The 26,840-nt window shown below is 32.2% G+C and overlaps 1 protein-coding gene across 2 annotated transcripts in view; it reads right to left on the reverse strand.

Annotated features, from left to right (window-relative positions):
• LOC125051565 (neuronal PAS domain-containing protein 4B-like) overlaps positions 1–26,840 on the reverse strand; it is a 94,029-nt gene that overhangs the window by 31,741 nt on the left and 35,448 nt on the right. For both annotated transcript variants that reach the window (XM_047651973.1, XM_047651974.1), the window contains exons 4-6: positions 13,393–13,454; positions 10,637–10,726; positions 3,101–3,274 (exon numbers count right to left, since the gene is read on the reverse strand). In XM_047651973.1, coding sequence (XP_047507929.1) covers positions 3,101–3,274; positions 10,637–10,726; positions 13,393–13,454 — 326 coding nt within the window. The remainder of the gene's footprint in view (positions 1–3,100; positions 3,275–10,636; positions 10,727–13,392; positions 13,455–26,840) is intronic.

The raw sequence follows: 26,840 nt of genomic DNA on the forward strand, positions 1-26,840 counted from the left end.
ACACAAGGCAGTCGTCCCAAACCTCCACTAACAAGCCAGCTAGGCTTACCATCGCCAGTGTCATCTGTAGATAAGCCTCATTAGTGACTTCAACTTCATCAGCTGATACAAGTAAATGCTTAAGCTAATAGCACTCTTTAACTGTACATGTTTAATGCTAACTTGTACGGTCCCCTATCTGTAGTGGTTTATTGTTGTGATGACATTGTGACCTAACATAAGTCAGAATGACGCTGCTGTAACTACAAATACGGATAACAATTGCAAGGTGTTAAACAAGTTTAAACCTTTTTTCAAGTTCATATAGTTTTTAGGTTCCCTTTTATAGGTTTGAGCCTAAAGCCAACATATTAAAAGTCAAATTTAACACTGGAATAAGTCCGAGCTAAAGCGGTAAATCTAAAATAAAAGAAATTGTATAATGAAGGTCTATATACACGTAAGTCTTGCTAAAGTTTATTAGTTCAAAATCTTCGACATTTCTTTGAGAAAAACTAGTAAATGTAGCCTTCTATCGTATAAAAAATAGCATATGAATCTTCCAGTTTATGCTTACTATTAAAAACAAAGCACCTAATTTAGCAAAGTTTAGTCACATTCAGAAAATTCATTATTAAGTGCCATAATAGACGGTGCTTAAACAAACTATCCTTATGATGTATTGCAAATATACTTGCTCATAGCAAATATTGCGAGAGTCTTTGAAGCACGTGCAATAAAATTAATTGCTTACTATACCAGCGGAGATGGCTGGTGTTTGTCAAACGCTTGCTTTACAGGAGATATATTGACCCACAAGCAGTTATTGTACACATTGAACCAAGCATCGCTTCCTTAAGATCTGTTTAAAAGAATTTATTTAAAAGATTAACAAAAGAGACATTAATACATTATTGTTTTTTTAATTTATTCCTATTCTATCGAATTAGTGTTAAACTGTAATGGTAAAAAACTAAAATATATTCACCTAAATAAATATATATATATATATTTAGGTGAATATTTACTAACGATTCGAATACATTTTTCGATTATTATATTTAAGTGACATTGGTGATATTTTTTTATGGGACATGAGCGAGCAGCGGGTACTTTGAATAAAGTTATAACCGCCGCCTGCAACGCCGGGGGCTAGCTGGTGTGTTACCGACCTTTCAAGAAATGGTTCTTGAAGCCCCTAACCATATCGGTTTGGATATACCTCTACTGGCAGCTGGTTCCACAAAGAGGTGGTGCGGGCAGAAATAGCCTTAAAAAGCGCTGTGCTGTTGAACGCCAGGAATTGCTTTTATTATTAAGTAATCTACATATTTTCAACGACACTAAAAATAAAGTCTTTACTGAGAAAATATGTTATTCTGTATTAAATTTTAGGTAGCTAAAACAATGTTTTTTTTTGAATTAACCACAACAATTAATAATGATTAGTATTAGTACAAAATATAGTTCTTTTGTTTTGCTAGGTAATGTGAATAAAAATTAAGGCTTATTAAAGGTGTCTCTATATATGTAATATTTTTTACGGACGTTTAAAATTTTCAAATATATAATCACACCAAAAAAAACTTAAAATACTAAGGTCATAGGCAGCAGAAGCGTTGCTGTCGCCATCTATTCGCTAATAATAACTTACAACGTGTATTTTTATATTCCCAACTTTCATACTGTGTTATATAAGCAAAGTTTTATTGAAGTTCTATATTACAAGTGATTGAAATAAGTTACCGATAATTGATAGTTTGGACATGTGTTCGCACGATTATTTTTACGAGCACTTAAATGTTATGAAAGTTGTTTATTGAGACCCATCACCATTGAATTATGAAATAAATTACTTATATCGATGTTTGATGGTTTTGGTTGGCTATAATTACGTAAATATTTGATTGGATAAAGATGAACGCTATAATGAATTTGGCATGGGTACTTTGCTTCTCATATAAAAACCAATGAAATTAAATAAATATAATATGAATAGCGATGTATTAAAATGTAATATCTCATTCACATCATTCATTCAACTAAGTTAAATATTACTTTTAAATATTTTAATATACTCTATTTACTACTAATCCTATCTTATTTAGTATTTGTCTGTATAAGATTAAAAAGACTAAAATTAATTCCGTGTATATTATTCACGTATTTTAGTTATGATAACATAGATAATAAATTAATTAAGTTCTTTAGTCTTAATACTACTAATAAATATTGATTGATTTTCATTAAATTGCCACTTAATGCATCTTGCTTTCTCTTAGATCTAATTACATTAAACCTTTCAATCAAAGATGTTGCAAATCTAGTTGCATAAGAATTTAGATTTTATCATCACACAGTATAATATCAATCTATACTAAAATTATAGAAATGAATATAATTATTTTGTATGTTGGACCCATTTAATAAAATCATTCACCATTGGAATGCTACATTATGATAGTATTGTAGGGTATACAATTATTACCAAAATATTTTAAATATAATATGACTTGTGATGCAGGCATGGTATTATTTATAATACGCTACTTTTAATTCATAGTAGGCATATGTGGGGAAAATCATTAATTTAAAACTTACCTAATATTTTCTGTATCGCTTTCATCATTAGATTTGGTTTTGTGATTATATAATCTTATTAATATTTTTAATTAATTAATTAAACTTATAAAACAACCCCGACGTTATTACACGCTAAACTCCCATTCCTTTAACTCGAAATAAAGGAATGGGAGTTGAGCCGCGTTTTATTCTATATTTTTTAATAAAATTAACATAATATGTAGTTCATATCTTGGACCTACCGAGTTTATTTACAAAATTCCACGTATAAGTATCGTAATACAGAGTAATCTAAGTTTTTAAATTTAATTCAGTGTTTTTATAATAATATTTATATCTACAGCTAAGATAAAAACAAGACTTAGGGCTAATATCTTTAATTGTTGTATCCTGAATACTCGTTTTATCACAATGATGTAAGAATCAACACGAAAATATAGTTTATTCATAATAATTCATATACGTAACATAGTGTTGTGTATTTTAATATCTACAGTTCTCCAATGAAGACGTTACTAGATTTTTTATGTCTACTAACCTTTTGATCTCCGAATCGCATCTGCCGTCGTGCATTCCTGGCGACATTCATCCGACAAAGAAATACCCTATCTTCACCATCAGATGGCGCTCTTGACAATTCTGTCCTCACAGCTTGCTGGTCCTGTTTGTCGATCACGTCATATACACTGTCTCCATGGATTAATAGATCCTCCTGCAAATAAAAATGAGCTCTAATAATATGTTTATATAGCTATTAACTACAAAACAATTATGTTTTCATTATGATATTATAATAATTATAATGAGTAGCGTAGTAGAGTACAATGAGTTTTTATTCTGTTGCTGCCTCTTTTCCTAATGAATAAATAAATATTAAATTATTTTTTGTCTCTTCATACGTTTGTTTAATTTTTCATTATAGGCAAATCGGTGTTAGCTAGCCGACAAAAATCTGACATACATAATATCGAATTGCGTCAGACACATCATGAAAATAATAATTAATGATTAAACCTATATTATATCGTCTAGAATTTAAAACTATAAATAATAACCTACCACAAATCTTATGATGAATTGAGAAGATTTGGCATAAAATATAATATCACAACGGCACAAGGTAGATTTAAGAAGCCAAGAATTTTAATAAAGGAACCGCGCTAATGTCTCATTACATAACCACAATATTAGCACAAACGCTTTTATTTTTAAGGCGTACTCGGAGATTACTTCAACATTTTCATCATTGCCCCAACCGCAGGGTATTATTTTAATTGTGGGGCTGACACTTCAGTCTGTAGCTACATGCCATATTGCAGAAAATTATCAAGTTTTAATGACACCGTTGAATGACATTATGTTGTGATAGAGGGACTTGAATAATCACAGACGAAACAAAGACACAGACAAAAGACTTGTATTCACTTTGATTAGTGATTAGTGCAGTTGATTAGTTGGCTGTGTAGTAAAGTGATTAGAAGCGTGTTCTATTTTTTTGCGAGTGAACTGCGAGTAGTGACGTCGCTTGCGCCCTCCCTTCCCCCTCACTCACAGCGTGTCTGCCAAACTATATGACAACTGAATTTACTTAACAGAGCCACTAAACAATAATTGGATACTACTTGCACTACACACCTGCACTAATCATACTCGATTACTAATCACTTGCACTCGCACTAATAAAAGTGAATACCGGCCTTAACACAGTATATTAGACGCTACAGGTACCAAAAAATACTGGACGATTACTTTGGGTCTTATCGAGAAACTATGTCACTTAACTGTTTTCGTCGGATTAACCAAATGTTCACACGTATGATATATTTTGAAATTGAAATATCTAAACGGATGATCCCGGGGTTAAATTCCTAATACTTTTTTGTTACGTTTACTTTAAATTCAGAGGTATAAATCTGTATAAACTATTAAGTTAAAATTTTAAAGCAACATACGTCAAAGGAGCAAAAAGGCACAAAAGTCTGGAATAAATCTAAGGTAAAGCATAATTATGAGGTTCTTCAGAGCAAACCTGCCCGGAGGTCAGACAGGGTTAATAAAATTGTTGTTTAAATCCAGTTTAATCCTTGTTGTTTATACATTAAACAAATTTCAATTAAGGTCGGGTTTATTAGCTGCATTTAATTAAATCATAGTCGGTTCAGCTTTTAACCGACTTCAAAAATATAAAGGAATAATGCAGGTATTAATTTGAAGAGCATTGTTTGAGAAGAGTTTGCCTTTTTCCAATATCATGTATAAACTATATATACACCGTAGTATTGAAGAGGTGTTTAGATATCAGTTAGGTATAGGTTTGGTGATCGTCTTGCGTTTAAGTGCCGCATAAAACAGAAATACAATTATACTGTTATCGAAGGTATTTTGTACAGTCTATCGCCCTTATTCGTTTTGTCTGAATAAAAAAGTTTAAATGCGTTTTTTTATTTTGTCTTTAGATGAACGACAAGTGAAATAATTGTTTGAAATATTTATTAAATATTGTTGTAACGAATAAACTATTAAAATCTAATAAACATAACACAAAAACCACAAATAAATTAATAAAAGGGCAAAATTAATACTTAATTTATACTCTGCATATTTTCCTAAACTGTATATATAAAACTGTATAATGCTATTTACGTGTTTTTATTATCTGTGCACCGTTAACGATCGTATAAAATTAACTGTCTGAATACTAATATTATCGCTAGTAATAACATTGTAATTCCTGCAAAAAATTATGTACAAGCCACGTGGGATCCCCGAAGCGCGTCATTCAGACACGCCCCCTGTCGCGACCCACCTGTTAAGACATAATTGTGCGCCCACGCAACCATGGGGGTCTTGCTTCACTGAATATTGTTTTACGAACTAGTTATCTATGGTTTTGGTTATATTTATTTAGCTTTTTATCATCTTACATAGGCTTCACTTATGATTCTAAGCCCTGTCTTGCGCTTGAATCCCAGCTGTGTAATCAAGTTTTCTATGTATATACTGGGTGGCGCAAAAGTACTGGCACTTAAGAAAATTTGTTTATTTTTTTATATAACTTTTCCTGTCAATCTGTTGTTGAAAATTGTGTAGTGAACAAATGTAAAATACACTGAAAATAAACATGGACCGTTTTACTCCCCAAGAACGTGGAATAATCGTGTCAATGTTCTTACGGGAACATCTTTAAGTCTTTCACCAAAATACGCTGCAGGGTCCGTCTGGAAATGCCCACTCTTCCACATCTTCGCGCACAGCATCGATATTTTCAGCTGAACGGCCTGTTCTTGGTCTCCCAGACTTAGGTCTATCCAATGTTAAGCCAGTTGCCTCAAGACATTGACACGATTATTCCACGTTCTTGGGGAGTAAAACGGTCCATGTTTATTTTCAGTTTACATTTGTTCACTACACAATTTTCAACAACAGAATGACAGGAAATGTCATATAAAAAAAATAAACAAATTTTCTTTAGCGCCACCCAGTATATCTTACTCGTCTCTAAGGGTATTAACGTTAGCTACGAATTCAAAACGTACATATACGAAAGTCATTATTCGCGCTCACTGTCGACCCTGCATCATACTCTTTGAGGATATCTGGGGCCAAAGACGCATCAACAATATTATTATTATTACAAATGTGTCTAGTTAACAAACACAGCCCGCGGTTACCATCAATCAAAAATCAAACAAAGTTGTTAATAATTAACATAATATAAACACGGCCTCTGTTAACATATGTTCTTGCCTCTAGTACAGATTAATGATGTTAACGAAAGCTATATGTAATTGTATTACAAATGAATATATTGTGATTTATAGCCTGCTCACCAATCATTACCATTAGGCCCAATAGGACTTACAAACAATATCTATGAATGAGTCCCTTATACCAACATATAAAGACGAAACTTTGAAATAAAAGTTAACTGTATTTCATTGTATGGAAATCTAGCGCAGCGCAAATGAACTGAACATAAACCTCAAAATTATAGTTTCAAGTGTGCAATGAACCTGCGGAATCAACTACTACTCGCTTAACTAATTTTATCACTTGATTGAATATTCCTTTCATTTTGATGAGGGTGATCGTCACTTTTTGATTTACTTGCTTTTATGTTTCGCTCGGGTTAGGTTAGACGTATTTTTATTTTTATTACTCTTTTGCCTATTATATTTATTGTTACTTACGTCTTAAATTTTATATTCTTTTAGCGAGTGTTTGAGCATGTTGTGATCTATTGTAACGGGAAAGTAATAGTAATATATTATAAGTCTAACCTCCCTTATTGCTCCCAAACTAATTTTCCCCATATTCTTACGACTGACAATTGTGTCCCTTTCATGTAAATAATATATGGATACGAGGTATATACTCAGGTCTTATTATTTTAAGATCCTGTATCAACGGCCACCGAACCGTTCTTTTTGGTACAATATGGTATCTATATATATAAAAATGAAACCCGTTTTCCGTTGTCACGACATAACACGAAAACGGTTTGACCGATTTGTCTGATTTTTTTTTATAATATACCTTGAAGTACGAAGATGGTTCTTACGGAGAAAAATTAAAATAAAATTGAGTGAATCAGTCTAAAAACAACACTTTTCTATATCCCCATACAAAATATTCGTAATAATACTTAAAAGTGAATTTGAACTTTAATACCATAGCATAAAGTTCAAGTGTTAGTGGAGGGGTTCCGGGAAGGTAAATTTTTATTTTTTGACATAATGTATTTGTTGTCTTATCAATTTTCTTTTTTTATCTTACTAGCTAGACCGGTGTCCCGAATAGCAGAATAAGTATTAAAAAAAAAAGAATCGACTGTTAGGCGGTACGATGTTCGCCAGGTCAGCTAGTACTAAATAAAACTATAGAAACGTTACGCTGAGACCTCATACATATATATACGTTATTTTGTTTGAATTCGGTTCTGACGAATAACTCAAAGACTTATATTATACCTATTTATACATGAAGTCGTAGATAGGAAAATATCTCTTTGATTTATTTCTCACTTGAACAATCATACAATTGTTCACTTGCTCATACAATGTTTAACAGGCCAGTCGGTGCCTCAGGCACTTCCTTGCCATTTGACAAAACCAAAATCAGATGATCCTCCTCACTCCTCTCTTCACGACTGATTTATCGCAAATAAGGGGAAAAGAGTACTTACGCAAGGGTTCTAAATAAATTGGTCGGTGTATTAATGGTTATCAATAAATAGGTGAGCGACGAAACATGGCATTATCATTATCGACTTGCATATTGAATTGTGAGCGTATTGTTTATGACTACGTGTGTGGCGTATGCTTGATGGGATAATAATACAGGAAAACCAAATATGCCCTTAGGAAGTCTTTGATATTACATGTAAAATTCATATATTAAGCAATATAAAAAAAGATTCGTTAAATTATTTATTGACAATAAACTCAATTTCCCTGAAGAGTATAACAATTGAAAAATAAACAATTATAATTTAATTAATGTATACACATTATATTGAAATTAATTAATCTAATGGAAGTTTTCGACGGAGAAAGCGGACTTATTTAAAGTTTCACCTTACTTAATATAAATATATTTGAAAATATCTCCAAAGACACGATCCGAAGCCCTCGGCAGGCATCGTCCAAGTATTGCTCAACCGAGTCATAGAGGCGGTAACGTATGAGAACCACTAAAACAATTACTAATGATTAAAGTATTATCCAATAATCCGCCTACACACTAATTTTCTTCTCTAAACACCGCACTGCTCTGGATTTAACTAGACAATATTAAGTACTTACTCTAAAATCTTATCATTAATCTTAATTGCGGAATAACAATAAAATATTGCCTATACTTGGTAAAGATGGCATTAGAAATTGGACTTTAAATATAGACAAAATAGATTCAAATTATAGTTGTGAATAGTAATGATCGATTTTGATCATTATTACCGGCTTATAAGAACGGGATCGTGGGAATAATGGAGATAGTTGAGTTATGAGATTCTGATGACTTCAATAACTTCAGTTTGATGCCAATTTTGTTGTTCTGTGATTCTAAAGTCACTTTTGATGATTCTTACTCGAGCTGATACATAGGTACATTTCTCTAGACAGAGTAGGAACTAACACCACATGTAAAGCAGTATACTGCGCCTGAATTGTGTCTGTATTGTATGATAAAATAATCAAAATAAGTTAGTGAATATTCAAAATAAGTTGGTGATTAGACCATAAAAATATTAGCCTAGTGCCTTGAGCGTGCACCTCTCAACCCTCAGATAGTTCGACACATATCCTTGCAGTAATGGACATTTCTTTCTGCGCGATTAACATTCGCTCAGTGAGGAACCCGGCAGCCCAATATCTAATAATAGAAGGCTTGTGTCGTCAAACTACTTGCCTATTAGAAAAAAGAACTGAAAAATGAGGACTTTTTACTTATAGCAATGTAAAGTGCTAAAATGTGAGTATGAAATTTAGTTGTGGCGAACCACGCGCGGATTGGTATAGAATTACCTATCCGATTTAGGATACAATTGGTAACTGAAATATTTTATCTAGATAACTTTTTTTATATTATTGCCTTTGCAACGTGTATAAAATATTGAAACAGATGCAAAAATGTGTATCCATTTAGAGGTTTTAAGCAATTTTGGATTGATAAATCTGTAGAACATTCAATATACATTGCGTCATATAAAAATATCTTTTCTGACACGAACAATTCAAACCTTGGATAACTAAAGCATTTCAAATAACAGTTAAATCGAAAAGTCAAAGTATTGCTCAACAGTACAGTAACGATTCAATGAAGATCAGATACAACATTGATTGGACACTTTTATCAGATGACATCTGACAATCTGTAGGTACCAGATCACAACATACAAACTGACTCGTCTATAAAGGTATTAATACATATATATTTCTATACTTTAGTCTTTCGTGAATTTTAAATTATTTTGAATCGAAATAAATAGGGAAAGAATTTGTTTCCATTCACGTTAGTCATTTAATCTTGTAACTATTAAAAATACAGTAAATGATTTAGAAACATTACAATTTTCTATTAGATTTGGATATCGTGTTACGTTCTTATACAAATTGCTAAATGGTCAAATACAATATATTGATATTGTCGTCCCTTATTCATTCTCAAGGTTTAAAATTACCAGAATTTTCCAGATTTCGTCTGCAAAAACCAACCTAGGAGTTCAGGCAATTCTCATTCAAATTCTTCGCTGTTAAACGGATTAAATATCCGGAGCTGGATACATTAGGTATTTCGATAGTAGGCTGAACAATTTTAAAGAAAGCATTGCCTATTTTATATCTCAGCTGTTTTTCTTGGCAATAAGCAAAAAATTACTAGTATTTTTTTTATTATATATATATTTTTTTTGTATTTTTATTTTTGTAACATTTACATTTATGTAACGTGACTAATATAGAACAACGAAAAGTAATATTATACAATAATTATTAGGTTGTGATTGCAATAGTAATTTCTGTGCATTATTCTGGCGCTTTCTAACAGTATCTCAGAATAAAAATAATGGTAAAATTAAATACAACTTGTGAGGTATAATTTAGTTTTCGCCGCGTGAAGCATTGATGAGCCTAATGATAGGAAGTCAATGTGTTCAAATTATGATTTATAGTAGTGATATTGATAAATTGATACTTAACTATTATTTATTTCCTGTGCTTATAGCACGTATTGATATTCGCGGCGTGTTTCATCTTTAAATTTCGAAAGGTCACATTGTATTGTCGGGTTTGATTGTTTTAAGATAACAGAAAGCGTTAACAGTGGAAAATACGAAAGAATATTAATTATGATAACATGTAATGTGTCATTTAATTTATCAACAGCCAGTATGTGCCTTGATAAATTAGCTTTATTACGAAATCGCTATTGTTTGCGATAGACACTCGTACTAATAGGACATATATACTATAATATGATATTGGAGATTCTTTAAAAAACAGTTGTTTTATGTTAAAAATCTAATAAGATTTAGCACGAATCACTGTATACAATATACATATTTAATTGAACTTACCATAGAATGCCCAAGATACTCCGCAGCATTATCCGATATATACAGAAGTTTCCCGTTCTGCGTCATCATCATGAGAAAACCGTTGAGAGCCTGTCGACAAAATATATCAATTTATAAACTGGTTGCATGCGTGAGTCATCGTACTATTGTATCTTAAATCTATTGGTACGAAAACGTAAGTCATACTATCTCGTACCACTATATCAAGATATATAGACGGATGTACTGTGGACATTATAAATAAATTTTATGTTCGTGTATTCTTGTATAGTTTTTTCTCCCTGCTTCCATAATGCCCTATTTATGTTTAACGTCAATATTATTTATATATTTGTTTTCCGTATTAAATGTTAAAGAACCGTTTCTCATTTTTATTTATATATAACATATATATATATATATATATATAATTCTACAGAACATATTTAACTTATGTAACGGAATAATATACCGTATATAAATACAATAAAGAATTCACATATTGATGACAGAACTGAGAATCTTTTAACCAGTTTATGATTCTGTATGGGCTCAAGAGCTTAAGCTTAGTGAACTAGAAATATCAGTTTAGTGCAACCATTGAAGCTGTATTATGGTAATGTATATATTATGACCTAATCCCGACGCGGATATAATAAAGGTTAAGCATTGTCAAAGTTGAAAGCGTGAACTTGAAACCACTAAGGAAATAATACTGTCTTATCTTGTTTTAAATATTTTTATCTTCAATAAAACTCTATCCAATTCTAGCGCTAAATAAATAGCATCATCAGCACACCCCACTTACACACAATCACGTACATACCCTTTTCACACCATCACACAACACAGCCGAATTAGGTATTACTTATTTAATAATTGCTTTTTATTTTTTTTCCTTTCTAACTTTTTGAACCTTTTTGTATATGTATTTCATCTTTGGCTATATCTTTACTATAGTTGTTATTTTTTAATATATAATTTTAGTTTGCTGTTGGAGTATGAAATAAATAAATAGGTCAATATGATTTCTTGTATTGCTTTCTCTAGTAAAGATTAATAATCGTAACCAAAAATCAGATATTTACACATATAGAACATTTTCATTATCTAAAGATTGACTGTGACTTATAATTTTTTATATTATAAATAAGGACCTCATTTTAGCTCTCTGTTAACACTTGCACTGTTTTACTTAAGCGAGTTCTTTATAAATAATACTAATCTTAATTAGCATGTTATGAAATGAAATGAAATGAAATGAAATGAAATAGTTTATTCTTGCAAGTAGGACTATATAAATCACTTTTACAATGTCTTCCTAAACTAGATGAAGTCGACATTTCCTAACTGACTGCCCTGAGAAGAAATGTCGAAACAAACTCGGGGGTCTTGGTCTCTTTTATAGTCCAGATAATACAATAATAAATTAATAAGTTGGTGTAAACAAATGCAGAGTATTTACTGGACTGGTCTTTGGAAGAAAGAACCAGATCGATCTGAGCAAGCCTGCGCCAGCAGACGGCTAGCATGCCCAAGACCTACTAGGACAGGAGAATTAAAACTCTCAGTTAAGCGTTCTAACCCCTGAGGTCAAACGTTTAGATCCCTTCTGTACCTGTAGATTTTCTTTCTACGAGTATATGCATTATAAATAACTTATTCATACGGCGAAGGAAGTAGAAGTAGAAGGCTCTTGACAAAAGGATAAAAATCAGACGCATATAAATAATTAGTACCCTGGCATAATGCCTGGACACCATATAAATAAACATATAATGTCTATTATAGCTTTATATTGTCTATGCGCAAGTTAACAGAATGGGCATAGTTTCGTAACTGTGCGTTAGATCTTTACAACTAACACCCACCGGTATGAAACACCGTTTAATTTATTATTTATTCCAATTTAACAAGAACTAGATTCACGGTGATATTCAATTGTAAACGGTTGGATTTCCTGCATTTAGTCCTAATAAACTATTCGTAATTTACTAGAGTGATTTGTTGATATTTGAAGCATAAAGGAAGCTTTTTAGACGCTGAATATAATAAAGATTGGTCAAAATAAAAGTGTCTGAGAATATCGTACGTTGCCCGGATAGCATAGATGATTCAACCTACTTAGAAACATGGTCTAGACATGGTAATTAATAATAATTATACGTTTGCATCTATTTAAGACTTAATTAGCTTTATATAACAGATTATATGTGAACGAAATTTAAATTATACACTTACGAAATGCCTAAAATACTTAGACTAAAAATCTAAGTCTTTTAGGCATTTCGTCTTCTAGTGAGTAATCCTAGAATTAACTGATTTCTACATTAAAACCGTATTCAATTTTACCGATCGGTTCCATAAGAAAAAATGTTTTTTTTAAACACAAAATTAAACTGAAGTTAATAACAGGTTGTCAGAAACCACGCCTGTTTAATGTGTAGTTTACTTAAATCGAAATAACTTTCATTTGTCTCTTTCTGTTTTATGAGCTCTATACAATAAAGAAAGTGACAGAAGATAATTATTAATTTGTTGCATTGTGGCGTGGGAAACGAAATTGTAAGAAGCTGCATGCTATACAAGAGAACGTTTTTATAATTCCTTTATTGAAATTATTTATGTACTGTTACTATAAAAACTAGTAGTGTAAGGTAGACTTTTCAACTTAAGTATCTTTATACATTCTAGTGTGCGTAAATATATTAAAGCAGAAAATAACTAAATAAAACCATATAGCCGAGGTATTAAGTAGTATTTCGGCAGTATCTTACCTTTGAGAAGCCAAAATTTTGTCCAGTACTTGGTTGTTGCGTGATGTCGAAGCGTTTGAAAACTGTAACAAAATTTTTTTTTACTTTAATTGTATGCCTCCCAACTTGTTCTTTTTTGTGTAAATATTTCTAAATGTAATTAAGGGAGCATTCAAGTATTACGTCACGCAAGTTTTGGAGATTCTTGACCGCCCCGCCACATAACGCGCCGTAACGTTTTTCTGTACTCAATAGTAAAACGTTTCATGACCACCTACGCCACCTCTTTTTACCTAAAAGTTACCATTATGTGGTGTAAAGTACTGGAAAGTCGAAAATAATATTAACAATAACGCGAAATTCAATCCCCGCCCCGCACCGTAACGATTTACAAAAGGACCCCCTCCCCCCCAAAATTCGTTACGTAATACTTGAACGCTCCCTAATGACATTTAATTTACGAGCAAAATTGTTGTTAAAAAGAGCAAAAATTTTAAATACCGCGAATATCGTAACCAATGTAGTTCAACTTATGAATAATCACAGTTTATTTTTTTAATTAATTTCTTATATTTTTTTTAACTTTATAATTTAAATCAATCTCCTGACTTAAACTCTTTTGTCGCAACTTTTTAAATAGTATATTTGCTTTGGCTAATTCACCGACTATATTGTCGTCGGAGGTAAGCAAAATCGTGTTTGTAATTAGTATGATTAAGTACTATGTAATTAGTATTGTCTTTTATTGACATAACCTTTTCATAGTAAAGAAAAAACTTTTTAACCGGTTTAAAGTTATGTATTATTATAAATTTACAATTATTTAACATAATTTTAAATTTAACCGACGTTTCGCGTGCTTTACTGCGTGCGTGGTCACGGTGACAGAAGACAAAAGGTGTTTGGATGTGAAAAAGTAGGATGTTTAAAATTATGTTAAATAATTGTAAATTTATAATAATACGTAACTTAAATCCGGTTAAAAAGTTTTTTCTTTACTATGTAATTATTTATGTTAAAAACTTTTTGTATTATATTTACAGCTGTATTGTATGTGTGTTGCAAGGACATTACAACGGGGGCAAACGGGCAGGAGGCTCACCTGATGTTAAGTGATACCGCCTATCGACACTCTTAATCCCCGAGGGCTCGCGAGTGCGTTTCCGGCTTTTAATTGTATGTTTTCGGTAATAAAAAAGAGATTCTATGTTTTAAAGATCTAATGTCTCCACCACCAAAAATAAAACTAAGACGTTATATGTATCTGTTCGCCATAGCTCCACTTTAGTTAAAGATACTTAAAACAAAGTATTTAAATCTTATATAAGACATCAAGAAACCATTGGGAATAATGAATGTTTATATCAAAGACAACCGTATACCTTGAATTCCACAGACTAAGTCATCCAACTCATTAGAGCCTTCATTTTACAGTTGAATAGAAAGTACAAGCCGAGAAACATATGTATTGTCATTTAGATTACACACATATTCTGTTCATAAAACAGTTAATAGTAAGATAATGTTCTTCGGTGTATGAAAATGGTAGCATTCGAAATGCGAACACGAGCATTGATAATTCGATAGGATTTGGTTATTGTTTCGTTGCGATTTAGAATTGTATATGTTAATAAAAATCACTCAAAATCAATAGAAGATATAAATGTCACCGTAAAATTGTAAACACCGTTAGATTGTAATCTATCTCGCGAGATTATAAACTGTCGAAAGATTGTGAACTTCAACGAACTGCTTACAATTTAACGTATTATTATTCGGTAGTTATATGAAATTGTTGGAAAGTAAAATTAATCTGTAATTGACCAAAGAAGTTTGAATGATAACTAAGTTAGTGTAGTACAATCTACCGAATAATAATACGTTAAATTGTAAGCAGTAACCTGAGGTTCACAATCTGTCGACAGTTTATAATCTCGCGAGATAGATTACAATCTAACGGTGTTTACAATTTTACGTTAACATAAACACTGACACGGAACTCACTGATTAAAAAGGGTATTCAAACATTTTATTTGAAAAATGTAATAATATTCCTTAACATTTCCTTTTCTTATTTTAAATTAGAACTGACTTTCAAAAGTCTGATTTGTGTCGTACAGCGTAAGCTTATTAATAATAAATAGAAACAAGAAAAAAAATCCTTCCGGTACAAGTGAAAATAATTATTACTTTTATTCCGCTATAATCACCTCTATTTTGTTTGTACGTGGGCTTACAAAAATCAGCGTCCATACTCTGTAATTTCTAATAGCGTTTGTAAGTTGTAGTAGTTCTCTCCATGTAGCTATGATGCCGCAACATTGGGATAGCGTAACAAAAACTTATTATTCGAACTGATATCCCTAATTAATAATACAGGGTAAGAGTGAAACGACTATTACCTACCAAGATTATTTCTTTAAAAATCCTGGTCGGTTTTATTTTTTGTATTATATATACAAAAACAAAAATTATGTTGTTTCGGTGTTCCGCTGAAGAGTGCTGTGGTTATCCCTAGCTTCCAGGGCTGAGGCGTACTTATCCAATTTGGCGTGGACATCCGGGCCGATACGTCAGAATTTTTGAAGTGAAACTTCTTTATCGGGGTTGGAAAAAAATTTAGTATAACATTTTTTCGTTACGCGTCACATTTTTCCGTTACGCGCCATGTTGCTTTTTGAAGTCAAACTTCTTTATCGGCGTTGGAATGACAGTTCTTTATCGACGTATGGGAGAAATTTGTCCCTACCACGGTTGATCCGAAGAGATTCGAAGCCATTAGTAACAAAAATATATAATAACGATAACAATGATAGTAATACTAATAATTCTATTACAATTAATAATTCTGTAATAATCTTAGTAGTAATAAGGTAAAATGAAATAATTGTACTTGTATTCATGTCTATGATAATAAAAGCCTTTTGTTAAACTTTATTTAACCAATTTCGTTAAGTTGCATATAGTAGATCATTTTTCGAAAAATAAGGTCATAAAGAAGTTTCACTTCTTACGTGTGTACACCTAGTACACGCACACATTTTTTATCAACAGGGAGCACACGGGATTTAACAGTGGTATTGTTCAATAATATGTTTAAAATTTTAAACTGCGTATTTAATAGTATTTCCAGGTCTCCTATAGCAGAATTGAAAACAAGAAATGTCCTAAAGCGATTGTATTTATAAGACAAGAAAGTAAAGATTACATTCTCCGTAAGGAAATCTTATCATCATCAGTCAACACATAAATTAACTATATATAATACTTTCAGACCATAAATAATATATGGAGTTGATTACTGATAAGCAAAAGCTAACAATCGACAATTTAAGGTGGCCCAATTTATTGTTAAGTCTGTTACTTCAGTATAACGTATTATAAGTTATAAAAAAAAAATAGTGGGGCTATAATCTAATAGGCAAGTAGGTGATCAGCCTTCTGTGTCTGACACACCTAGTCGACTTTTTGGGTCTAAGGCAAGCCGGTTTCCTCACGATGTTTTCCTTCAACTTTCAAGCAGATGATAAATGCGCACATAGGAAGGAAGACCAATGGTGCACAGTCGGGGATCGAAACTACGACCTGAGGAATGAGAGTCGCACGCTTAAGCCACTTGGCCAACATTCTAAGTTTTACTACACGCAATACTTTGATATTCGGTAAAAATTCTGAGTAAGTTTTTAACTACGAAAGAAAATGAGTTATTGTAGCTAAACTATTCATGCCTATTGAGAATTCAAAAGTGATCATGAAGCCATATCCATATCCTAAGGTGGTTTGACAGAATATAGCTATTAAAAGCATATTTTTGTTTATGGTAATGTTTGCTTGGAATTCGTAAGTTCTACCTAATAAACCGAAACTCACATACACTAATAAACAAATGGGGTCGCTATAGTATTCTGCCAAGAGGGGAACTCTTGCTCTGCTGTTGATGTCCCAACAAATTGATAAATTCCACCCAAATACTTTTTCTCCACAAACATTTATTACCCTTATCATTATTGTATTGTGTACTTATATTACTAATGAGTTTATTAAAAGTGATACAATATTTTTATATCCGGCTCATTACGAATTCTGATGTTAAAATTACGAAATTACCAATGTTGCATTTAGTAAGAAAAAAATACCTAGTACTTTAGAATGCGGATCCGAAATTATTGTGGTTTGTATTCAACCTTCGATTATATTAATAATTATATAGCTACTATGGATGGTATAATAATCTACTACATTGGTAGTGCTATACTGGTTACACAATGATTTTTATTTTATCTCCGTTAAAAAGTTTCACAAATCACCCAAATTTAAATTTCGAATGCATAAAGAATGTTCTATTCCTAATTTAAATATACACAGATGCAATGTGCTGATTTTTAACTTCACAACGTGCACTACCATTTGACAGCAAAATTTGTCATTGTTAAAAAAATCGATGTCACTGCACTTACGAGCCGTTCATAATCGATCCATATCGATACTTTCTCAAGCTAACAACGATAAACAATAAGCTGAGCCCGATTACATCGATAAGATATCGAATAATTCCAGACTCTAATGGGCCTACATAAGGGGATTTACACTTTCTAAAAGGGTTTTCTAAGGATGGATTAGAATATTGATAAGCCTAGCGTTTGCTAAGATCTAGTTGCTAGGTAACTGCAATCTACGGTTTGCTAATATATTCTGATGAGTACTCAATGATAATTTGATAATTCTGATTCGATTTACGAATTGAGTAATCAAATTACCGTCAAATGCTTTACTTACAATCCTGAACTATCATTGAGTATGACCGTGATAAAAGGCCGGCAACGCACTCGCGAGCCCTCTGACATTGAGAGTGTTTATGGGCGGCGGTATCACTTAACATCAGGTATCACTAATCATCACCCATTACAAAAAAGTGATAAAGATGGCAAAAGTATGAAAAATAGTCCATTACTTACAAATATAGCATTTTATCTATTTCCCGTATTAAATAGTTTTTAAATACATTTTTATTTAACACATTCGCTCTTTTAAATAAATGTTATACCAGCATTGATATTAATTAATTACTTAATTCATCGACACATCTCCGTGTTTTGCGAATGCCAGTATTCCTTTTAGTCTGAACAACTGAACAAATGAATCCTTAATACAAATATAATAGCTGACTCGTCCCTACGATTACTCAAAGTCGGTATAAATCGCCTCACGAATTGTAACTGATTCTAATGTTAGAACATTAGTTTTGACGCTCTCACGCGGTTTCATAAATTGACATATGAACGTGCACAATTAAATATCAAGCTCTATATGTCTACTGTGTCTATTGTCTATTTACTATGTCTGGATGATTAAGTATTGAATATATTCCAGAGGAAAAGGACATCTTTGACATGTGTATTTCGCCAAAGAAATTATAAATCACAAGTGAATATTTAAATTATTATACACTACAATGGAGTAAAAAATATAGGTCGAATAGTTAACCTCTATAACAGTTTTTTAAAGTCTGTTAAAATTGGAGGTGGCCTGTCAAAAAATTGCATCAAATAGAGAGTCAGCCACAGTCTCCATACCATGTAAAAATATAAAATACTTATGTGAATAAATAACAGAAAAGAATTAGAAAGAAAAACATTTAAGGGTTTTCCTGATACTATATTAAACACCGTCTTAATGTATTTAATATGTATCTGAAACTAGATATTGCGCGAGTAAAAAAGTGAGAAAGAAAAAAGAGAAAGATCTCACCCTCAGATTTGAGACTTACTAAATATGAAAAAAAAAATTGTATTTTGACATACGGCTACCATTTGCTCTAAGTCACAACAAAAAGCGAATTTTGTTTTATGCTTATCACTCTGTCGATTAATAGAAATAATAAAATAACGGTTGGAGATTCTAAAGCTCTTAAAATAATAAAAATAACTGTTGATATACAAAAACCTAAATGTCTATTAATAACACACATATTTAATTGTTACTACAATTAATTAGGACTCGCGGGCGATCGTTTTGAAACGCATTCGAGTAATGTTAATCAATTCTAAGTACCACTCATCTATTAGCATGCCGTTGAAATAACGATGACTAGGGATGGTCTCTTATCTGGATACTTAGCTGTGATTTTGTAAGGTACACATCTAAGTAACAATTTGTTGTAATTGATTGAAATATTTAACTATATTCAATATTTTAAGTTTTTTACGCCGGCTTTTTCTCTCGCCCTACACCCTCTGTCTTCATTGCCGATGAGTAGGGATGCCTACAAATTCAAATTTAACGACGTGGAATAAGTGATACATGTATCTTATGTTCCATAATAAACATATTTTTTATTTTGACGTGACAACGTCTTATAATTCGATGGAGCCGGCTGCACGCACGAAAAAACATGACTCATGCGGCGTTACCTCGCTCTGAGGCGTTCCATTTAAAATTGACATAATTGTATTTATGCGTACAAATAAATGTAACTTGATCAATTCAATTGTGATTTCCATTTACCTCCTTCTCTATATCCATACAAAATACCTATCAAACAAATAAAAAAAACTTTTTTTTTTGAAAAATGCAACCATCCCATCAATATTTTTTTTATGACGTTGTCACGTTTAACTATCGTCAGTAAACCGACTTTACAGACAACCGATTTTTTGTAATTTTATTAAATCATACTAGGATGTCAGGTTCATACTCAAGAACAACGCTACCGTGAGGTATCTATCGGTTGCCCAATATTAGTAAGTTGTTTGCGTCTGATTTAGTCAATCAACAGTAACCAAAAATTATTAAGATATACTTTAATAGCAAATATTCTTAAGATCAATATACTGATAAGCATATCACTGCTATTTTAGAACAGGACACAGTGACATACCGTTCTAAAATAGCAGTGATGTTCCAGCACTAATCAATATATCTCCAGGACGATATATGATGAGTTTTATGAGCAGCTTGATAGTTTGCTATAAACATTATTTAATGCAATTAGTGCAGCGTATTTTAAGGAGACAGATTTACATTTAATGCTCGAGAATTGAAATTATTGATTGAATTTCATAACAGTTTATATGAATTGGTTTTATAAGATTATTAATTCCAGGAGAAGTTTTTTCTTCAAGGAAAATCTGAATTTTCTTATGAGGGTGCGTACTTCTTTGCTTATTATTGCGGTTAAGTTGTATACTCAAGAGGCTGGCGACGGACTCGTGTCGCTTTTGGTGCCTCTATTGGGTGACCCATCAGCCGATTCGCAACCATGTATGTAATAGGAAATATAATGTGTCATTTTGTGACGTATATCCGACAATGCGCCCGTGATGCTTCAGCTATCACTTGGGTGACCCATGTGCTCATTTGAAATCATGTATTAGAAAAATTTATGTGTTTTTTATTCAATATTAATGAATTAAGTCACAGCATCTTACCTTTCCCTTCACATAGCACGAAAGAAACCTTGTCCTGTTTAGCGTAAAAACTAGTACCTTCAGTTTGACCTTACGTTTTCACAAATTCTATTTTTGAATTATCAATAATCACATACTGACGTCACAATCCTCACGCCACTTAATTGCCTCAAAAACCGGTGCAGTGAGGCGTCCAACGATCGACGGTGGGCGAACAAGCGGACAGATTGTCCAGATACATAACATTACTGGACTAACGAACATCTCAATTTAGCTAGCCACCTGCCTTGTTCGATAAATCCATTTCCATTCTGAAGCTGAATAGCTGGCATTCTTCAATGAAACAAACCGAATGAATGTTAAGCGCATCAACGCCAAACGAATCGAGTTAGTACAGAGATGACACAGAAATTTAAGTTAAATGCGTTTACGGAGAACGACTATCATCAGGAGGATACTTGCATGTTTAGCCTCAAAATTTACGTGTACCAGGTATAGCACAACACAATATATATATATATATATAGTTACAATAAAACAGACCCAGACTCATCATACGGATCTTATACACATACTACAATTTTTTTTTTAATAGATAATCTTCGGTCATCTATTTCGTTAACGCTATAAAGTAATCCCATCTGTAGCATCATATGCAACGGTTCTTACCAAATAATGGTACGTTATCTAGTATTTGGTATCCAGGAATAATAATTAGGGTGGTAAGAATTCTTCTAACAGTAACCATAATTACTAAACTGACGAACAATAGACTTGTTTAAAACAAAACCCGAAAAGGCATCGCACGACCACAGCTTAGATACGTGAAGTAACCATTTCTTTCTGGTAATTGCCAATGTGATTTGCATAAAAAGGTCTACTTGGTTTTCATGGAGCATTATAGTGATTGTGAAGAAAACGTTGTTTTAGCGTAAGTGAATAGGTTTGAAGACATTCATTTGCTTAACACCCAACTAAGTAGACGCTGCAGTCATTGATGATTTTTGATTTAATTTCGTTCTAAATTTGAAAACTTTTTTGGGCTTTTGCCTTCTGTAGTTACTTAATAATATTACAAAGAGTATGATTGTATTTTTGCATATCAGTAATGATTAAACTTAAATTCTATATGACCGATTTCATAATCTTTACACCACTAGAATGGTACATTTATAATGAGAATTTCGATTATAATCCTGGAGAGTTCGTCCATAAAGATTCTGAAGTGAATATTTTTTTACCAGTGGATTCGAACAATACTAAGGCGGCGAATTAAGAATAGTATATAACAGTATAACTTATAATAATACTATTAATCCTACTAATGTGACGCATAAGCAAATGACTGGCCAATTTCAGCCGTGTGAAACGATAATTGTGGTTTGCCGCAAATAGGCAATGTCAGGCGTCAGATTTTGACAGCCTATTAGCCAAGCGGTTATCACTTCTAATTAAGTACATAAGTGTTAATTGCTTCTTACCAAAAACATAGCTTATACATGGGTTTCTGTATACCATACATTTTCTACGACATACCCAAGAGCATATCTAGCGGCTTCCCCTGACGGGAAATTCAGGGAGGTAAAAACCTTGCTGTGACGAAATAGTATTGAAAGATTTTTTACCTTAACCGTTTAATACAACCGCTCTTGCACGTATGTATATATTATATCCTTTCTTTTCGTTGTGGTTCGATGCGTTTTAAATTAGCTGAGTCCGTAAACTCTCTCTCTCTATCTGACCTGCGATTCTGTAACTCACTTTTCGAACTCACACAGCGGTTTTGGCATCGGCGGTCGCTCTCAAATCAGTCGTGAAGCAGTCATTTTATGATTTGGCATTCTGAAAAGGTGGGAGCTTGTAGTTTATTCTTTATCAGAATGCCAAATCATAAAATGACTGCTTCACGACTGATTTGAGAGCGAATCGCAGGGCAGTTCTCATATGAAGATTTTATAAATTCGTGAGTACGCGTTAAAAACTTCTAGATTGAAGACGGGTAAAATAAGGTTTTAATTTGATTATGCGTACGCAATGAGCTCGACCTAGTAATATCATGAACAAATACGCCTCACATATTGGTGAGTTAGAAATAATTTGAACATGAGTCATATCTCATAAAACATTTTTTAATCAAGGGTCATCAGGTCAGACATAAACTCCACATTATCTCAAAGGCTAAATGTAAATACCATTAAATCAGCAAACAGTAAAAAAGCGTGAAACCGATTAAAAATAAATGTTTAACCTTCTTGTAAAAATGTATTATTAGTGAGTAATAATATTTACACAAATTTATTAGCTTCCGAACATCTGTTGCAATATTTTTGTTAATTATATGTTTAGACAGGCATTGCTTTATGAGTGCTGCAAGTATTCATCGATAAAAAAAGTTAAGCAAGACATGCCGCGGCGAGAAATTTGATTGGGTCTGACATAGAACAAAGCCTTGTCTTGCTTTACGGAAAAAGAGTCGATTAAATTCACCAATATGAACTGTTTCTGTGCCCATTCGTAGGAAGCCTTTTAAAATCGTGTATGCGATTTTATTGAATTTTCCTTGACATTTGCGAAGATTATGAAAACCGTTATTTGTTTAAAATATTCCGGTAATATGTTTATTTTTAAATGAACAATTATGTATGCCAATCAACTACTATAAAATATATGATTTGTTCTTATGATGGATATGACATTTACAATCAACGGTAGTTGATTAATTATGACGTTAAATTAACATAAAAATTATATTTTAATTGCTTTATTCAGTTTCGTTTGTAACGTGTATAAATTATCTATTAAACAAATACATATTTATAGAATTAATGATCGATGAATTTCATTATTTTTGTTAATTGGTTTAATAGCATTGGGCTCCAATAGGACCCAGAAGACAAGTGTTCGGTACCTTTTTCAGTTAAGTCTCAGTTTATGCTGCGTGAATTTTCTATTAGACCACATCGCTTATTTATGTTAGTTGTTGTAAAATTGTTATAGCAGTTAGTGTTTTTAATGAAATGTTTGTTTTTTTTTATTTTTCTTTTGTTTGGACAATTCACACCAATTGACCTAGTCCAATGCTAAGCTGGTGAAGCTTGTGTTATGGGTACTAGGCAACGGATATACATACATATTACAGATAGATAGACATATAAATACATATTTAAACACCCAAGACCCAAGCACAACACCAAATGCTCATCACATCGATGTTTGTCTCAGCCGGGGATCGAACCCGGGACCCATGGATTCGCAGTCAGGGGTACTAACCACTAGACCAATGAGCCGTCAAAATGTTTCCGTATTAATAATAAATAAAAAATCATTACCAATATTTCAGTGTACACAAAACAGTGGTATAGCAAAACTGTTTGAAATAGGTCGCCTCATTGTAAGCGTCTTTACCAATGATATCTTTTCCTCAAATCTCTTTGATTTTATCACACTATCAAATGGATTTGCGATACCCTTAGTTTCTAGTTTTGTTAATCGTTATTCGATGCAGGTCATTTGATATATAAATCAAGTTTAAAATCGATTTCAACAAGTGGCTATTAATTAACTTGTAGTTAGATTAGAAATTAGATAGTAGTTGGGCGGCGATCGTGTCTGATATATGACTTAGATCTCAAAACGTATAGGCGGAAACCCACTCAGAGGCTTGTGTTAAAGCTTAATTACGAGAGACGTTAACTAGTGCAACAAGAACTACAATGACATTTCAACATGTGGGTTATAAAATATATATCTAATATATAAAATTCTCGTGTCGCGGTGTTTGTGGTTAAACTCCTCCGAAACGGCTCAACCGATTCTCATGAAATTTTGTGTGCATATTGGGTATGTCTGAGAATCGGACAACATCTATTTTTCGTCCCCCTAAATGTTAAGGGTAGTCCACCCCTTAATATTTTTTTTTATTTTTAGATATTTTTTTCTGTTTTTATTTTTTTATGATACAACATTAAAAATACATACAACCCCTAACTTTCACCCCTCTACAATCAACCCCTATTTTTTAATTATAAATGATATACATGGCAAAACAACGTTTGCCCGGTCAGCTAGTATATATATATATATATTCTTATTATTAGATTTGTTAAACATATTAAAAATATCTAATCAATTATATTCGTTCTCTTCTTGTCTTTCATGTTAATAGATTTTAACTGTCGCCTGTTGATCCAGAACATTTTTATCAAAGAATCTAAGACGTCTGAAATGTAATGTAATACTACTAAAAACATCGCGAAAAGGATAAACGTTTAGGAAAATATGATTCAGTTGATTCATGTTAGCCATTGTTCTCATCATTATTAAAAGGACCTTAACAAATGAACTATTATAAATTTGTCTAATTTAAATCTATAGATAATAAGGGAGTCCTTAAACAGCGTATCAATCGAGGTTATACGCGAAGGATACACGCATGACATAAACAATAATTTTACGAAACTTCAATCACGGTCACTGACTTCAAATGAATGATTAGAAACTAAATTGGCTGTCGAACTTCGACAAACAAAAATTGCGATATAATCACACATCAAAAATTATATTTCTTTTCATAAACTATGATTGAGCCATCACAATTAAATATTCGTCATGTTTTCAAACAATGAAAAAGTCAAAGATTATAGACGTCTGGTCTATGGTGCATTCGTAATTTGATTCAGGACTTGTGATATTTCATTTTTATTAGTTATATTGCTACTCGCTTAACCAGTTATGGCTTGATATACAGTAATTAATAGTCTTGCGATTCCAAACCTTTCGTTTCTTATTAACTTTTATAACAGAAATTTAAACTCCATAGGACATTAGCGACTTCTGTACATACAACTATGGAACTAGTATAACCCAAATATGGAAATTTGACTCTCAGTCAAGTGCAAATTCAGTTAAAATATAGCCTTAACGTTATCGAATGACATATCGTCAGTCTGTCGAATGAATGGAAATATTATAATGACAGATTGGCGATACGAAAACCCTACGATAGTAATTTATTCTTCCTCTATTGACACTTTTACAAGTAATTGTGATAAATGGCGAGCGAAATTTTCAAGTGAAATTTACTAACATTACTATATTTATCAATTATTTAGCTTAAGAGTTAATTAAAAATCTGCAAACATCTTTCAATTATTATCGGAATGATCTTTTAATTGAAATACTAGTTTATTCGTAAACGATAAAATCTGAATGTATTTAAGTATGTACATGTTTTTGATTACCATAAGTGTAATCATATAATTGGCATACATAGTCTTAACAGATCTTTGTTATATAATCATAAAATATTCCATGGTTATATAATATGCTCTGACTGTTCGGTTTTGTGACAATGCTTTTAACGTGGAGCTACCAACCCTCCTCCTTGGGCTGGTCGTGTTGAGAATATAGGAGAAGATCAGAGTGTTAATTAAAACTCGGTACTTCAACCGTCCGCCGTCGGTTGGACCAGATATCTCTAGAAACCGCCGTGGAAGAGTAGATCTCCAATTGGCTCCCGATTGGAAAGCGGTAGCGCGAGATCGGCAAAGGTTCTCTAGTGTCGGAGACCAAGGCTTGCGCCACTTCGCCAGCGGAGTAAGTATGTAATATATTTTAGAAGAAATAACTTCTAAAGATATATGTTATAGAAACGATTATTACATTTATTAAAGAAACTCTAGTACTGCTATTTTGACTATATATTTCCTCATGAAAACCATACCAAGTTACGTGCTACAAACGTTTTTTACCATCTTATATGATCTCCAGTTCGATTTCCAGCTAAATCAAGTCTTTGAACATGAAAAAGTAACTCCCAACTTTACAGTATTAACAACATGAACATTTAATAATAATTTGCAGATAAAATTAACTGCGCCTTATTTCACATTAATTATAAAAGGGATTTTTTATTCATCATACGTTCATAATAGTGTGACCTCTGTCATTGATCAATCTCTTTGATAAAACAATTGTATAGTATGTAAGGTCATGTCGAAGTAATAGATGTATTGAGTGATTTAACCTTGTATAATGACGGATGACCGAAATTACGCCGTGATT

The sequence above is a fragment of the Pieris napi genome, chromosome 8, assembly GCF_905475465.1.
Source record: "Pieris napi chromosome 8, ilPieNapi1.2, whole genome shotgun sequence".
Lineage (NCBI taxonomy): Eukaryota > Metazoa > Arthropoda > Insecta > Lepidoptera > Pieridae > Pieris > Pieris napi.